Below are 14,639 nucleotides of genomic sequence, written 5' to 3'. Positions count from 1 at the left end.
TCTTTCCCTCGACCCTGCAATACGGAAACAGGATAGATCCCTGCAGCCTAGAGCCATTAATCTGAGTTTGCAAAAGTTTGCAAAGGTATTGCATAGGGCATTTTTCATCAGCACGCCTTCAGATCAATCTCTATGTATTCTATTAGAAAGGTCATAACCCACATCTCCAAACGAGCCAGAAAAGTCCATTAAGCGTTGTTATGTTTCAACAGAGATGATGGAAAACTCTTTTGGACTTACAGTGGCTTACGTTAAAAAAAAGTAGAGAGAAAACTGTGTTCCAGGATAAAACCCAAAGTGGGCTTAAAAGCTGGAGTCAGTCACTTAGTTGTATACTGGTTTGAGGGAACTTCATATAGTTGTCACTGCCAGAAGAGCCTGCCCCTAACAAGCCCGTACTGAGACTATCCCTGATCAACTTCACAGTCTAACTGAACTCTCCTCCGAAGGCAGAAGATTGGCATTTTGGCAGCAAACCAGCTTTATCTGCTGCCTAAGTGGTTTTCACTAAGTCTTCCCAAACAGGAAATGTGTGTCCAGAGAGTCGAGGCCAACCCGAACCGGGCTGTGAGGCCACTGGTTAGTGCAAAACAGGCCAAAGGTCTGAAGTTACAATTTGGCCCTGCTGCCGCCACGCTTGAGGGGTGAGATAGCTTCCTGCTGCTGGGCTTAGGAAAGGACCTGGCACAGTACCGGAACACCTCCAGCTTTAAGAACAAAACATGCAGTTGAATCAAATCTCCTCTAAAAGGCAGCTGTTGACAGAACAGGAAAGCTGCTCTTCCATCTCAGTCGTCTTTTGGCTTTGAATATTACAATCTCTCGTTTAATTTATTGAGAAGACGAAGGCCAAGCACCAGTAACTTTCCTCCTTAGGTCCTTCAACTCTTACCTGAATGAGGGTCTGCCTTTCTGCCTTGGGGAGATTTACAGCTTGGTGTTCTGCTTCCTCCCATTCCTTTTTCACCTGGACAAGAAAAGGACAGAACACATCAACAAGACACAAATTTACGTCTGATCTTTGCGAGCTAATTTGCCTTCACGGGCAGATCCTTGTACAGCCTGGCTAGGTTTTGAAGGCACAAGAGAGCTGCTGTGGGGTTTAAACCTAGCTCTTCAGCCCTCTGAGCAGCAAGCCAAGTATCCACAGCGATTGCTCTCTCCCAGCGCTCTGAAGAAATGAAAATCTAACCGCCACAGTGTGGTCACATTGCAAGAAACACATGGAAGGCTGGCGACTGGAAAGGAAGTCAGTTCACCATCAATTTGTCCAGAAAAACATGGGCAGCAACCATGCGGCGCAGCACAAAAGCCTAAAGCTAGATGCTCACCCGGTCCATGCGGTTGTGGTGTCTGACCTCCAGCTGCTCCTTTGCCTTCTGGAAGCGGGCATGTTCGTTGTCATCAGCTGGGGTTTCAAAGTAGACATCCACATCATCAGTTGGCACTGCAAGGAGAGGGTAAGGATAAGTGGAGGTTCAGAAAACTGTGATCCTGGATTGCAAAGGACAGGTAGGGAGAGGAATCTTCACACCCGCATACTTAATCTGGCAGACTGAGTTTACTGAACCGCCACCTACCAGGAGTCCATTTTGGAATCTTTAAGCTGCCCATTTACTCCACAACATCAGTTAGTTACATCATCCCAACAACACAGTAACGTGCTGTGGCAACCAGCACCTGTTCGGCCTTCTCCCTAGTTCTGAGACGAGCATTATTCAGCTCCAGCACCAGAATGACTTGGATTGCAGAATAAAGAACTTGTTTTCTCTTCCCTTTCACATTGGCTTTGGATAGTTTAAATGACATTTTGTGCATTAGCTGTTCGCTGACAAGCTGGCTCCAGACATCATTAATATGATCAGGGAGCCCGACAATAAATCTGTACAAAACACTACCCAATATTTTACGCTTCAAACCTACCTTCCCTACCAGATGCACCATGCAGGACTAACAGGCAATGATATTAGACAAGACGGCAACAGAAGGAGGCTCAGTGTGACAAATTGACTTGTCCAATAAACTGGACGGTTTCTATCTTTAAGACATTCAAACCTGACACGGGGGACAAATAAAATTTCAGAACGGACAATTTCAGGCATCTGCAAAATCCACAACAGGAGCTCTGTACTCCATATACTGCAGTTCACGAAACGCTGCACAAAGTTTCTGTGCTACAGTTTTAGAAACTGCACATCCCAGAGCCCTTTCTGAAAGGATCTACGGCAAACACGATGCACTGCGTTGCTGTCCTTTGGCAGAGGGAGGGCAGAAAGGGAAAGTTAAGGCAACCTTTCAACCATTTCAGCAATCTAGGGGGGGGGGAAACCTCCGACAGGTCATTGAAAGACAGCATGCTTCAGAAAAAATCTACCCTGCAGTTTAGCATGCACCTGAATCCACGAACCTTTACTCTAACTACGGAAGGAGGAGTGAAGAAGGGGAAAGAACTGTTGCGTGCAAGGGACAGCGTCAGATTGGTACTGTAATCTGGGCCTGTTCACGGCATTTCTGAACCAAGCTTGGACGCACAGGACTCTCTCTCCAGCCCCAAATCCCTCTATAACAGGACAAACTTTTGTACAGAAAGCTCCTGACATCCGCATCTTTTATTTCACCACTTCAGTTAGATCAGCCCAATCTAAAGCACTTGCATGAAGCCCATTTTGTAAATAGGATTATGGCTGTATAGTCAGACTGCCAAGCCCCAGATAACACAAAAAGCCTTTCAAAAGGCTTTAATGGTAGCTGAAGTGGAAGTGCTGGACTTGAACAATAAGATTAATAAGGAGGTTAAATGTTTTTGGTAGTTTTATCATCTGACATAAAAGCCAGTTGAAATTGGTGCCAAAAACCTCAAGCTCTCAAAAATGCAGGGATTGAGTCATGATTCATATTTCAAACCGAGCTGAAACTGGGCATCTGAATTCTATACTACTTCTTCTCTGATATTTTCCCAAAATACAATAGCAAGAAAACGCCAACTACCAGGAGACTGGCGAGTAGCAGCCTGCTTTTCAGGACCGACTGGTCAAACATATGCACGGTAACACGACTGGGGAAAGCAAGGGCTTCCTTCCATACATGTGGAAAAAAAAGCCAGTTACGCAAACAGGCAAGCTATGTGTTTTCACAAGAGGTGAGAGACAGCCCCTGGTCCCTGCTACAGATCTGGAAGATGACAACTAAGCCCTTAGCAAGAGCCGCAAGCCAACGGTGAGCACAGAGAGCGTACGTCGAAAGCCACTTTCCCCAGGAAAGTCTACCCTAAAGACCTAGAGAAGCGGAGACAAGAGGAGACTGCTGCAAAAGGACAGACAGAACCGCTGCAGACACCAGAACCAAAAGGATGAGCTACACACGTATCCTCTCTTGACCTAGGCAAGGAGGAGGAGACACCAAACGCCAGACAGACAGAGGCTAGCTGCAAAGGGGCCAGTGGGAGGCAGGACTTACTCATCTTTTTACACACAGCCATACAATACTCCTCTGACTCAAAATTGTTCCTGTTGCCTCCGCAGCCTCCATATATAAAGCGAACGCATTTTCTCTTGTTAGGGTCGAAGTACCAACGAGGCATCACAGCCCGGCAGGGCCCTGTCATCGCCTCCTGGGAGCAGACAGCTGTGTGGAGACGGGTTAGAACATGAGCTAGTGAGGAGCACAGGCCTTGCCGAGCGACTTAGACAGAGCAGCGGTGGCTCTAGTTCACACCTTCTTGTGGGGCACCAGCGCTGGCCTCAGCATCGCTACTTCACCGACCAAAGGGCTTTTGTCAGTTTTGGGGGGATTTTTAACATTGCCAAAGCATTCATATCTCAAGGCTTGCCAGCGCTATTCAGGGAGGCGCCTGCACGCGGTGCTTCGGAGCAAACGCGCAGCAGCAGGCTACCCAAGCAGCTGTCTCGACATGGAGCTCTCATCTGCTAGAGTGATTTCTCCTCAGCTAGAGGCTGAAACAGCAAGGATCTATTTTGCTGATGCCACAGCGTTATGCCTCGGGTGTCCCAGTGGTAGAGCCTCCACTGTATAAAACCAACACGATGGAAAGAAAACCCATTAGGGCTGCTTAAAGCATTCAAAGATGTCCTATTCCGCTGCACTCTGCCTGGACAGACACTTCACATCTTAAAGGTGAGGTATAAGAGCAAGCGAAAAGGCAGGCTAAGCAAAAGGAACATGATCGCCACGGCAATCTCAGCCGCTAGGTTTTTAAGTTTTGAGACATCTATACACTAAATATTGAAACTCCAGGTAGCCACGGCATGTGGACTGCTTCACAATAAGCGGGCAATATAAGCAGCTGGGTTATTTTGAGGCAAGAGAACAGATAAGGTGTCTAAGTTAGCAACTGTTCACGGCGCTTCGGGGAAAAAAGACTGCGTACCCCCAAAACAGACACCCCAATCATATTGTTCCAATTCTGTTTCAACACCTGCAGATCTGTAACAGTCCTGTACATATATGAGCTAAGCCTTGTTTCAGCAAGTAAAATTATCTGCAGCATGCTGGCATTTTACCAAAAAGATGCAAGAACTGCTGGCAATGATTCAGTGGTCTGTAGCTCTAGGAATTTCCTTCCCTCTCCCCTCCTCCCTCCTCTGCAGACACTTCTACACGTAAAGTGTAGGACATCGTATAATGCTGAGGCACCACACAATCAGCAGATGCCCTCTGCAATGGCACCCACCATTTAACAAAAGCTACCGCAAGTATAGTATATATTACCGCTGCAGTAAGTATATATTACTCACATAATAAAACTGGGCCAATTGTGTCGGCTGACTTTCTTTCATGAAAGAGAAGGGTTTATGCAAAGGCTATTAAGGCAGCACCAAGTACCTTCCTCAACCTTAAATGGCCAGATGGCACCTTTATGCCACCTCTGCAGAGTATGGCCCACCGCTTTCAGCTTCCCTTTCGTAAACTGGTATAAAACACCAAATCCAACATCATCACCCCAAACTAGGATTTTAAATTCACAGTGTACCCCAAATAGCCTCTAAGATTTTTCCGAAATTAGCCTATACAGATGTGGTTTTCTGACTCAACACTGCACCTTCATGAAGGTGCTCGTTCAATGTGCCAAACACTGGGCTTTCTGCCAGCAGAACTGCTGTTTATCTGGAAACATATGGCCCATGCCCTAGAGAGTTAATTTCAACACTTGAAACATAAGCATCATCAGCTTTCCTCTGTTTGCTAACTTATCCGGCAAATAAAACTTCCAAGTGACATTTATTGACTGGATCAAAAACCCATCACCAACTGACAGCCGACAAGAATACTCTCAAGAAAGCAAGAGGCCTGTAGGCTAGAATGTGTCTTACATTTCATATCGCTGCTGACTTCTTTTTCGGAAACAGCCTTGTCGTTGCTAGGCTCTGTGGGGGTCTCTTCATTGTAATCGTGAACTTTGTAGCTATCGTAATAGTAATCATGGTCTTCCACCACGTCCTCCTCCTCTTCCCCTTCATCATCTTCATCCTCCTCTTCCTCCACAGCTGTTCCTGTGAAGTCTTCTACACCTGCCTCTGTAGGGAACTCACTGAAGGGATACAGTTAAGTTAGGGGGTAAAGTTAAGGCTGATCACTTTGCAGCCAACCTTTGATGTACCAGAATGACGACTCTCTTTTCATCTGTTCTAGGAACACAAGAGATGGGAAAAATACATGTACCAACTATCGATCAGCCCAGCAACGGGACCTCCCTCATTACAGACACACCTGCTATTACAGGCAGAGTTTCTCCATGCCTCAGGCTTAGTGGCGTTTCCTTGCATTTTCTCATCAGCTTCTTTTCAGTAAGTGAAAGTCTACCACATTCGGGGGAGGTGCAATCAAGACGGTCTTTTTGACCGTCTAAGGATGAAGGGAAGGGGGCTGTTTAGCTCCTCCAGTAATAGGAGCACTGCAAAGTCATTTGTCCTTCTGCAAGGCTTTTTCAGGCTCAGGACACTCCTTTGGGAAATTCAAAAGCACAGAAATTCTCCTCTCAATCCTCACCACAACGGAGTCACTGTGTGAAATATTCACATACAGCAACTTCACATACAGAGCTGTTAACATCTGTGCCAGTAAGAACCCTACCTTTTATAAAGGTCATAGTCTTCATCCTCGTCTTCATCCTCTTCCTCTTTGGACAGAGACTCATCCACAACCTTTGCCTGAGGACAACATACGTATTCCGTTCCATGGAACTGGTCTACTCCACAGGGCAGCAGCATGCCATAACTGTGCAGGATCATCCCTTCTGTCAGACAGGCCTGAAAGAGGAGCCCATTTATGTCAGTTTAGCATCATGCTTTGGATCAAGCTAAAGTTTGCCTATCATAGATCCCAAGAACGCTACCGATGGTCTAAATTTTACAGCAAAAGGACAACGGCGACATACGACCTAAGTCTGAACGTCAAAGGAAAATGGATTTGAAACTTGTAGCTTAAGCAAAATCCCCAGAAAAGTCCCAGATTCAGAGCTATGCAGTGCTTCCTGGCGTTAACGTATCAAACACTCCCCAGCCCCTAACAACTGCTGATTTGTCAGCCTGGCTAAGTTCAGGAAAAATAACTAGACATAACTCAAGGGAGAGAGCACTTGAAAGAAACAGAACTGTTTGCTTTTCTGGGCTGGCCATCTCATTAAACTTTATCTATTAAACTTTACATTGGAGTAAGTGAATAATCGCTCACATGGACTCTGTGTCAAGATTATTTTAACGTGCTGCAGATGAAAATCAATCAGATAATTCAAGAAAAAGCCAAATGCAAACTGTGATTAGACATTATGTCTACAGACTTTCCTTAAGCTAAGGAAATACATGGCTTTGCGGTGGCCCAGAAAAGAAGGAAGTAAGAAAGGCTTTATTATGTACCTCAGAACCCTTTTGTGCTTTGCTTTGTTACAGCACGGATGTAAAATGAGCCAAATATTTCTAGAAAAGCTTTCCAACTACGTTGAAAGCAATTTTTAAATTTGCTAGACATTAACAAGTTTATCCTGAATTAAAAGGTGATTCCTCTAGCACAGCTTTATTTAGGCGGGTCTTTGCTCCCGGGATTGTAAAGAAATAGGAAGTTTAACTGGTGCATCCTTAACCTCCATCTTTAATAGCATCATCACAACTAGTCGTGTTGCTGTTTCTACAGTCGCTGTTTCTACGAAGTGGAAAACATGTACATTCCGTCATGATCTTGTTTTTATTACCCCCAGTTCAAATGGGTGTGCAGAGAATTTGCGACATTTTCGCTACTCAGATAAAAAAAAAAACCACCACAAAAAACCCCATGGGCTCGATTTATTCTGAGAAGATAATCCATCTCTGATGTAAAACCTCCACTAATCAGTCACAACAAAACTCAAATTATCCCCAGGCAAGCACTCCCAACCAAATCCCCAGCAGCAGCAGGTATGTTAACGCAAGATGTGCAAGAAAAATAGGAAACAGCCTGTGACCACTGTAGCTCTCTACCCTGGAAAGAAGGATGAGCCACTGGTTAAAGCAATATCCTAGAGACCTGATTTCAATTGCTAGCTCCATCCTAGAGTATGATCTTGGGCTAGCTACTTAGGGCAGCTTTTCACGAGTGGAGAATAACTCAGCTAGCTAAACAGGTTTTTTAAGTCACTGGAGTACTTTTAAATTCTTTTTTCCATCGTGCTCTGCCTCAGTCCATAGACCGCAACACGGGAATAACAGACCCCAGGAGAAACGCCGTTATGCTCCAATACTACAAGCATTCGAGCGGACAGATCCAGAATAAATATCCCCACCACGGCAGCTCAATTACCTCTTTTGCCACAGTGTGCCAGTGCTGATGGCTTTCACACACATCCATCCGCTCCTTGTGGAAGAATCGGCACTTCTCTGGAACCAGCAGGACATCGCTTACAAACTCACCCACTGAAAAACAAGAAACGTCCACAGTAAAGGCACGTCCAACTTCCAACAGAGAACAAAGCCAACATCAGAACTCCACCAAAGTACATTTCGTTGCAAGTGCCTCAAAGGTTTGGTATAGTCTTAACGGGGACGGGTCAGATCAGCAGCTATCTATGCAAATTTACAGAAAAACAGGGCTCAGAGTTTCCAAGGTAAAAACAGGAGCAGGGGCTGATCGCTGAAACATTATGCGAACCCTGAGGCAAAGTTTACAATGCAAGTTAATAAACAGTTGTTCGTGGAACAGACAGGATTGACTGAAGAGATTTCCTGCAAATCTCTGAAAAGATTACATCTGCATACAGAAGTTTTCAAACCATTCAATCACCAATTTCTAAATGAGCTGCATCATTGCAAAGCTAGTTCACGGTGCCTGGTGCTGTAACAGCCTGGAAATTTTTATAAGCCACGAGTGTTATCTATGTTTTCGGTATCTGAGCAAGTCATGTTTGTTTTTGTTTTGTTTTGTTTCCAGATGGTTTAATTCAGGTTCAACTGCAGCACATCCCCTGACTCGGACAGTTCTACCCAAAACATGAGAGGGATGGAAAAATGAAAACTATACAGCCCAAAAACCAGTACAACCAGAGTCAGCAAATACACTGCATTCCAACGTTAGATAACCACAGCCTCACCAGCATGATGACATTTTGGCACAATCTTAAAACCAGACTTTTGCTTTTGAGGAAGGCGGGGGGGAGAAGAGGGGGGGAAGGGGAGAGAGAGAGAGAGAATCAGTCTGCCCTACAGACTCTGTGTTAGTTGGACTTAAAAAGCTATTTAGCCTAAACTTCCACCACAACTCAGTTTGGTACCAGCACACGTGAAGTAAGTATCAGAACTATATGAGCATTACTTTCTGTTCTTAGCCCAGAGTCCTAACAAGCACCGCGCCGCTGGAATCCACAACGTGAGATTTTCTCAAAGTTGAGATTTTTCTTTCCTTCTTGCAGATTTAAATGCCACATCCAGTAATTTTAAAATAAGGAGATATCTAGATACTCTGAGAAGACCAGGAAAAGATCTTCAGTCCAAGTGTTTCAAAGCAACATACCTTGCACCACGTGACTGGCAGCTTTAGGAATCATTTGTTAAAATCGGAGAGAAGTTTTTTAAGTCAAAGGCCTTTTCTCCAGGGAGAAGAATTATTTGTCCAACCAATCGTCAACATTATCTTTTCAAAATAAACTTTAACATTTTGCACAACCAATTTTGCAGCCCCTTAGTCCTGATACCAAAGGCTCACGGACACTTCTCCTACGCGCTATACACCAGTTAAGTGGAGTTCAGGGACAGATTATCCGATGACAATTGCAAGGTAACGAAATCAACGAGCATTCATCATCCCTTTTAAATTAGTTAAATTTGCAACTAGTAGACACAACAGAGAAATAGTATTTTCCCCATTTTCTTCTCTCAAAACAGGGCCGTTACAATTTTGAGTTAATAATCCTTCCTCCTTCCCTCTCACGAGAGGTTAGTTTATAAGCTTTGGATAAGAAAGCTAAAACGGACCAAACTTTCAAATCAAGAGACTGTGGTTCTGGGGACTGAAGGCAGAAGACTCAAACTGATCAAATACCATAATCAGTAATAAACAGCAGCCATTAAACAGCTATTTTGAAAAACACCGAATCCTAGCACCTTTGGGTAAGACACGTGGAAGGTTCTCTCAATTCACCCCTAGGAACTGGAAAACCCTTACTCGCTGCGCATTAACGGACACCTTCCCCATTCACGGCCACCGCTGTCAAAAAAGAAAAATCCTCTCCCTTTTCAGATCAGAGCAGGCATAAGAGGTGTTTCCATGCCACCTAGCAGCTTTGCCAGGACTGCCAGCAGTTTGCCTTTTCACACCTCACCAGGCTCAGCCCTGCTCCCATCATCCTATTGTTACCTTTATTTTACAGTTCAGTGAGAGTGCTAATGGGTTCTCCTCTTCTCCCCTCTTCGCCTTTGAAATACAGAGGAGCTTTCATCGGTGGGGGGAGGCAGGAGAAGGTTAAACATGGTACAATAGCAAGATCCTACCTCAGGATAGCCTGTGCATTAATGAAGCAAGGAATGGGAACAAAATGCCATAGTTCCACCGTAGTCAAAAAGTGATACGCACCCCAAAGAAACACATCATCCATTTACAACAAGCAGTTTGTGGACTGCTAAAGACAACGAAGAGGTATTTTATAGACATATGGACTACTGACTTGCAACTCAGATCTGAAAACCAAAGCTGCCTTGCAGGCTGGGCCGAAAAAGTCAAGACGACTGTGAAAGACACTAATCAAAAACTTTAACAGATAGCTGAATGCTTATCAAATTTTAGGGCAGCGTCACTAAAATCAGCTTATCTTTCAGCTGGAGAAGAGGTTTGGGGGAGGATTATTTCTAAAAGAGATGACTCCTTATAAATCCAGAGATCTTGCTTTCATCCTTATTCCCACTGGAATTCGCACTATAATCGGTGGGGTTTGGTTGCTTCTCAAACCTGAATTTCCACATCTATAAAGAGATGCCTCTTTCTCCCAGGAGGTACCCACACCAAATTTCATGTCTTATGAAGTGCTTTATGATCGTCTAGTGGAGGGTATTACGTATAGGAGAACCATATCCATACAGTTCTGCAGATTTGCTTGTGTTCTCCTATGTCAAACGACATGTTAACCTGAGATACGGATACAAATTATGAAAACCGGTTCCCACTGAATGCTCCCAGCCATCGGACTCTCCAAGATCGCACAAGACTTCTTGCAAAACAAGTCCTTTCCAGTGGATAACTGAAAAGAGATTCAGCCAGCTGGGACTAAGCTTACTACCAAGAACACATGCAGTGCAGCACAGTGTCAGGCACAACGCACAGGTCAAAAGCCGCAAGGTAAACAAGCTAAACGTGCTGACTGATTCAAGTGGGCGGGTAGATTCTGGAAAGCACCATGAAGTCCATCACAGTTTATCTCATATTCTTTCACAGTTCAAAGTGGGGACATGGGATACAGCTGCAAGAAGCAGGGCCTCTTTGAAACAGCAAAGTTTAAATATAGTCATTGAAACAGAATAGAGATCTCTTGCCAAGACCAAAGCAGGAAGCCTGAACACACTGAGCATTTAAGTCTCCAAGGCAACAAAATATTAAAGCTCCACAAAAATAGGATCAGAGTATTAAATCCCGATGTCTTTGTGATACTCAAATACAATAGCCTTCAGGTTTTTATGGCAGTTGCAGAGAGAATGGGGATTTCTTTTTCACGCCAGGCACCATTATTCCACCACAGCTGTTATCAAGCTGTCGATCTGTTGGAGAAAGGCAGAGTTCCATCTTGTGGAAATAAAAACGTCTAAGTGGAAGCTGGATGTGGAAATGGCAACCTGATAGGAGAGAAGCCTTATAAACTCAGTCGTTCTCTCCCTAAGACGCCAGGAGGCAATTCTTTGCTCCTCCCACAAGAATGCACAAACACACCATACCACGCACTCACCCAGGCACTTGTAGGGCACGACAATGTGAGTGTGGTCCTTGCACTGCTTCTTCCCTCTCTTGCACCAGCTGTCGATGCTGACAGGTTGGTTGGCTTCCACAACGTTCGTAATCTGAAGGTCTGGATACATCTGTTTGACAAGAGGCAGAGATAGGTTTCTCTCCAGAAAGGACAAAGAATGTGCAAAGCGGCTCCTAAGCAGAAGTAGCGAGGCTGGTTCTCTACACAAAAACGAGTTCAAAATTGCACATGGACACACATTCTCTTCTGGATCAAGCTTGCAGCAGCTGAAGACATAAAAAAGCCCCCAGTTGTTTGTCACACAGGGCTTGAGAAATGGAATGTGTCATCACTTCTTTGTGGCAGGAGAAGCCAGGTCAGGGGCAACTAAGCTGAGGTGTTTGGCTTTGCGTGGTAGCGGAGGAGAAGTATTTATCTGTGCTATTCTGTCTGGTGCAGCGCCATACCCTCTGGAAGAGGGCAATCACCAACAAATAGGGTTTAGTAACATCTTCAGGCGCTCTCGTCACTCGTCAAGCTAAAATGCACCTACCTCCTCAGGTTTCCTTATGCCTGCTCCATTTATGATGTATTAATACGATCCCTACGTCCTGCTCGAGTTCTCAAGTCCAGACACTGACTTATATTTAGGCTTCCGCTACGTGAACCAAAAGCAGCCCCGGTTTATCAGCCTTGTAAAACAGTTTTAAACATTTTCCAGCCCAGACATGGTGTGCTCTATTGCTTTCCCATTTAAAAAAAACATTCCTTGTGGTATTTTACATGCCTGTCACCTCAGAGGAGCAATTAAAGACATTTATCAAGGCCAATACGCTACAGCGTATCTGGAGCACACTGAAAGGAGATTATGTTTTTTACAATGAGGAGCCTAAAAATACTGTCAACATTTTGATGAAAATATTTTTCTAATATTCTGGCTGATCGGAACACGTCACCGAGAACAACACAGCCACACATCGTAATTATAATAGGTGTCAGGTTCCATTTTGCACAGCCACGGAGCTGATGCTGGTGAACTGGCTCAGAGGCAGAACATTTGAAGAAACCCCTGCAACGACAGACACAGATAGGTCTCTGACTTACAGACCAAGGTCCTTCTGTGGCAGGGTAAGCTGATCTAAATCAGAGGTAGCTCCTAAATCCCACTGCGGCATCCCTCCCTGCTCTTCCCAGGCAGTAACACAGCAAGACAGTTCAGGGAACTGAGCTAGTCAGACGCAAGTTAGTCTCCTGCAGGGTTAATTTGCTACCGCCTGGCTAAACTGCAATCCGATTCCTTCGCAGCCGTGAAGAGGCAGGATCACACCGAAAAACTCACCTCCTGGCAGTACTGCAGAATCTCTTCCTTTCTTCCAAAGCAGCTCTTGGTCCCGGAAGTGTCAGGTTCCCATTTCCCAGTCTGGATATTCACATGCATATTTAGCTTCCCGCAGAACATGGCAATTTGAGGCTCCGCCACCGCAAACCCTGTCCCAGCATTGGCTGCCAGCGCCTGTGAAGACAAACAAAACCAGAACGTGTTGATTGCTTTATCTGATCGAAAGCAGAACAACTCAAAGAACCAGAAACCCTCTGGCATCTTCTCAGAGAGCTCCCACTTAACCCAGGTATCAGTGGAGTCTTGCAAGCTTATTTCGTAGCCATATTCCTTAAAGCTGGTGAGCTCACACCAAGTTTTCACTAGCAGGATGTTTGTTTTTCCAAACTCTGTTTTTACTAGTGCAACAACAACTTACCAAAAACAAAGCCAAGAGTAATTCACACCCACAAAGGCTAAAACAGATATCTGAAAAACTTAAAACGATATTTGATGATAAATAACTAATAACTTCGGGCAGAAACACCTCTGTGAGGTTACACACAAAGCGGGTATTGCTACTACTAATAAAACAACTACTTCCAACTGCATGAAGCCTGCTCAGAGTTTGAAGCCACGTGTTTCTCCCAAAATCTTCAACTATTGGGGACAGAAACACCTGAGCTTCTTGCCCAGGCATACAAGTAAAGATGACTTCGGCTGAATCAGAAAAACAGCTGTTGCAACCAACTCCTCAAAGCCCGTCGTCTCCCATTCAGTGCACTCCCATGGGTATTTGTACTGCCTGGTTTCTGATGCGTATTCTGTGCACTTCCCACCCCGGACCAGCAGACAAAAACCCGACAACCCAGGCCCGCATTCGGGTCAAACTGCAGACTGATTAATGAAAACAAGGTCAGGTCCCCTTTCTGAAATCTTGCTGGCTGACCAAAAGAAGAAAAAGGGGATTAAATTAAATTGCAGAGTTGGGGTTTTTCTGAAAAGACTGAGTGGATGCCGGGAGCTGAACATCCTCTCCCTACATAACTACTAGCTGTTGTAAAAGAAAAAAAAAGAAAAGAAAAGAAGAGGTATGAGGCATAAAACAGATGAACTCCTAAATCGAAAGCTCTTTAAGGTGTTTTAGGGAATGAAATCCATTTCAACTACTTCAGACAAGGCAGATCAGAAACAGCAACACACAGAGGCTTCAGGGCACCGCTGCCCCATAGCTGCTTTTTTTCCTGGCAGGCAGCCCTACCCTAGGCCACCAGTCCTGCCTTCATATTTAACTTTCCATGCACTCAAAAATGCATACGTTACTGTGGGCACTGTTCATTCCCTATTGCCTGCAGATCCCCGTCAACTTATATCAATACGTGTACGCTTAAAGCAAATAAAGGAGCAAAGAGAAGAATTCAGCTGGACAACCCCTGCGTGCAGCTCCTAGTTGCTGGGTATTAGGAAAAAAATTAACTCCCATTATAATTAGCTCATTTCTCCCCCTCCCCATTTACACACAAAATCACTGCCTGGAGATAAGACATGTCAACACTCGGAGAGTCAAGGATTGTTTAGTGCTGAACACATGGCTAGTACTTGGGGGATAAGACCAACCTGAGACACAAAAGCATAAATTCACGTCTTAACTTCAGAAAAATTACCCCTCGAGTTTTAAGAACTATTCGACTGCACATCACTTAAGAGAAACAGTCTTATACGAGCGGCTCCTATTTACTCTAACCCTTTCACCCAACAGACGCTCACGAGGGCAAGTTTTAGCACAGATCACAAAGTAATGAAATACTGAACTATATGTAACAGATACCGGCATCGATGTCCCAGTAACAAAATGCTTCCAAGTTCCTATATACTTTACTATACTACATATACTACGCTTCAGTGTAG

The 14,639-nt window shown here is 44.7% G+C and overlaps 1 protein-coding gene across 6 annotated transcripts in view; it reads right to left on the bottom strand.

Annotated features, from left to right (window-relative positions):
- APLP2 (amyloid beta (A4) precursor-like protein 2) overlaps positions 1-12,922 on the bottom strand; it is a 24,705-nt gene extending 11,783 nt beyond the window's left edge. For 4 of the 6 annotated variants that reach the window (XM_009322585.1, XM_009322586.1, XM_009322587.1 and 1 more), the window contains exons 1-8: positions 12,753-12,922; positions 11,414-11,543; positions 7,789-7,901; positions 6,091-6,266; positions 5,331-5,548; positions 3,457-3,624; positions 1,332-1,447; positions 893-967 (exon numbers count right to left, since the gene is read on the bottom strand). In XM_009322585.1, the coding sequence (XP_009320860.1) occupies positions 893-967; positions 1,332-1,447; positions 3,457-3,624; positions 5,331-5,548; positions 6,091-6,266; positions 7,789-7,901; positions 11,414-11,543; positions 12,753-12,872 (1,116 nt within the window). In that variant the 5' untranslated portion in view covers positions 12,873-12,922. The remainder of the gene's footprint in view (positions 1-892; positions 968-1,331; positions 1,448-3,456; positions 3,625-5,330; positions 5,549-6,090; positions 6,267-7,788; positions 7,902-11,413; positions 11,544-12,752) is intronic. The other 2 variants (XM_009322589.1, XM_009322590.1) reach the window with 1 other exon arrangement.
- Positions 12,923-14,639: the final 1,717 nt, after the last annotated feature.

The sequence above is a fragment of the Pygoscelis adeliae genome, unplaced genomic scaffold (assembly GCF_000699105.1).
Source record: "Pygoscelis adeliae isolate BGI_AS28 unplaced genomic scaffold, ASM69910v1 Scaffold224, whole genome shotgun sequence".
NCBI lineage: Eukaryota > Metazoa > Chordata > Aves > Sphenisciformes > Spheniscidae > Pygoscelis > Pygoscelis adeliae.
The sequence above is the reverse complement of the archived record's forward strand: the minus strand, read 5'-3'. Positions and strand labels throughout refer to the sequence as shown.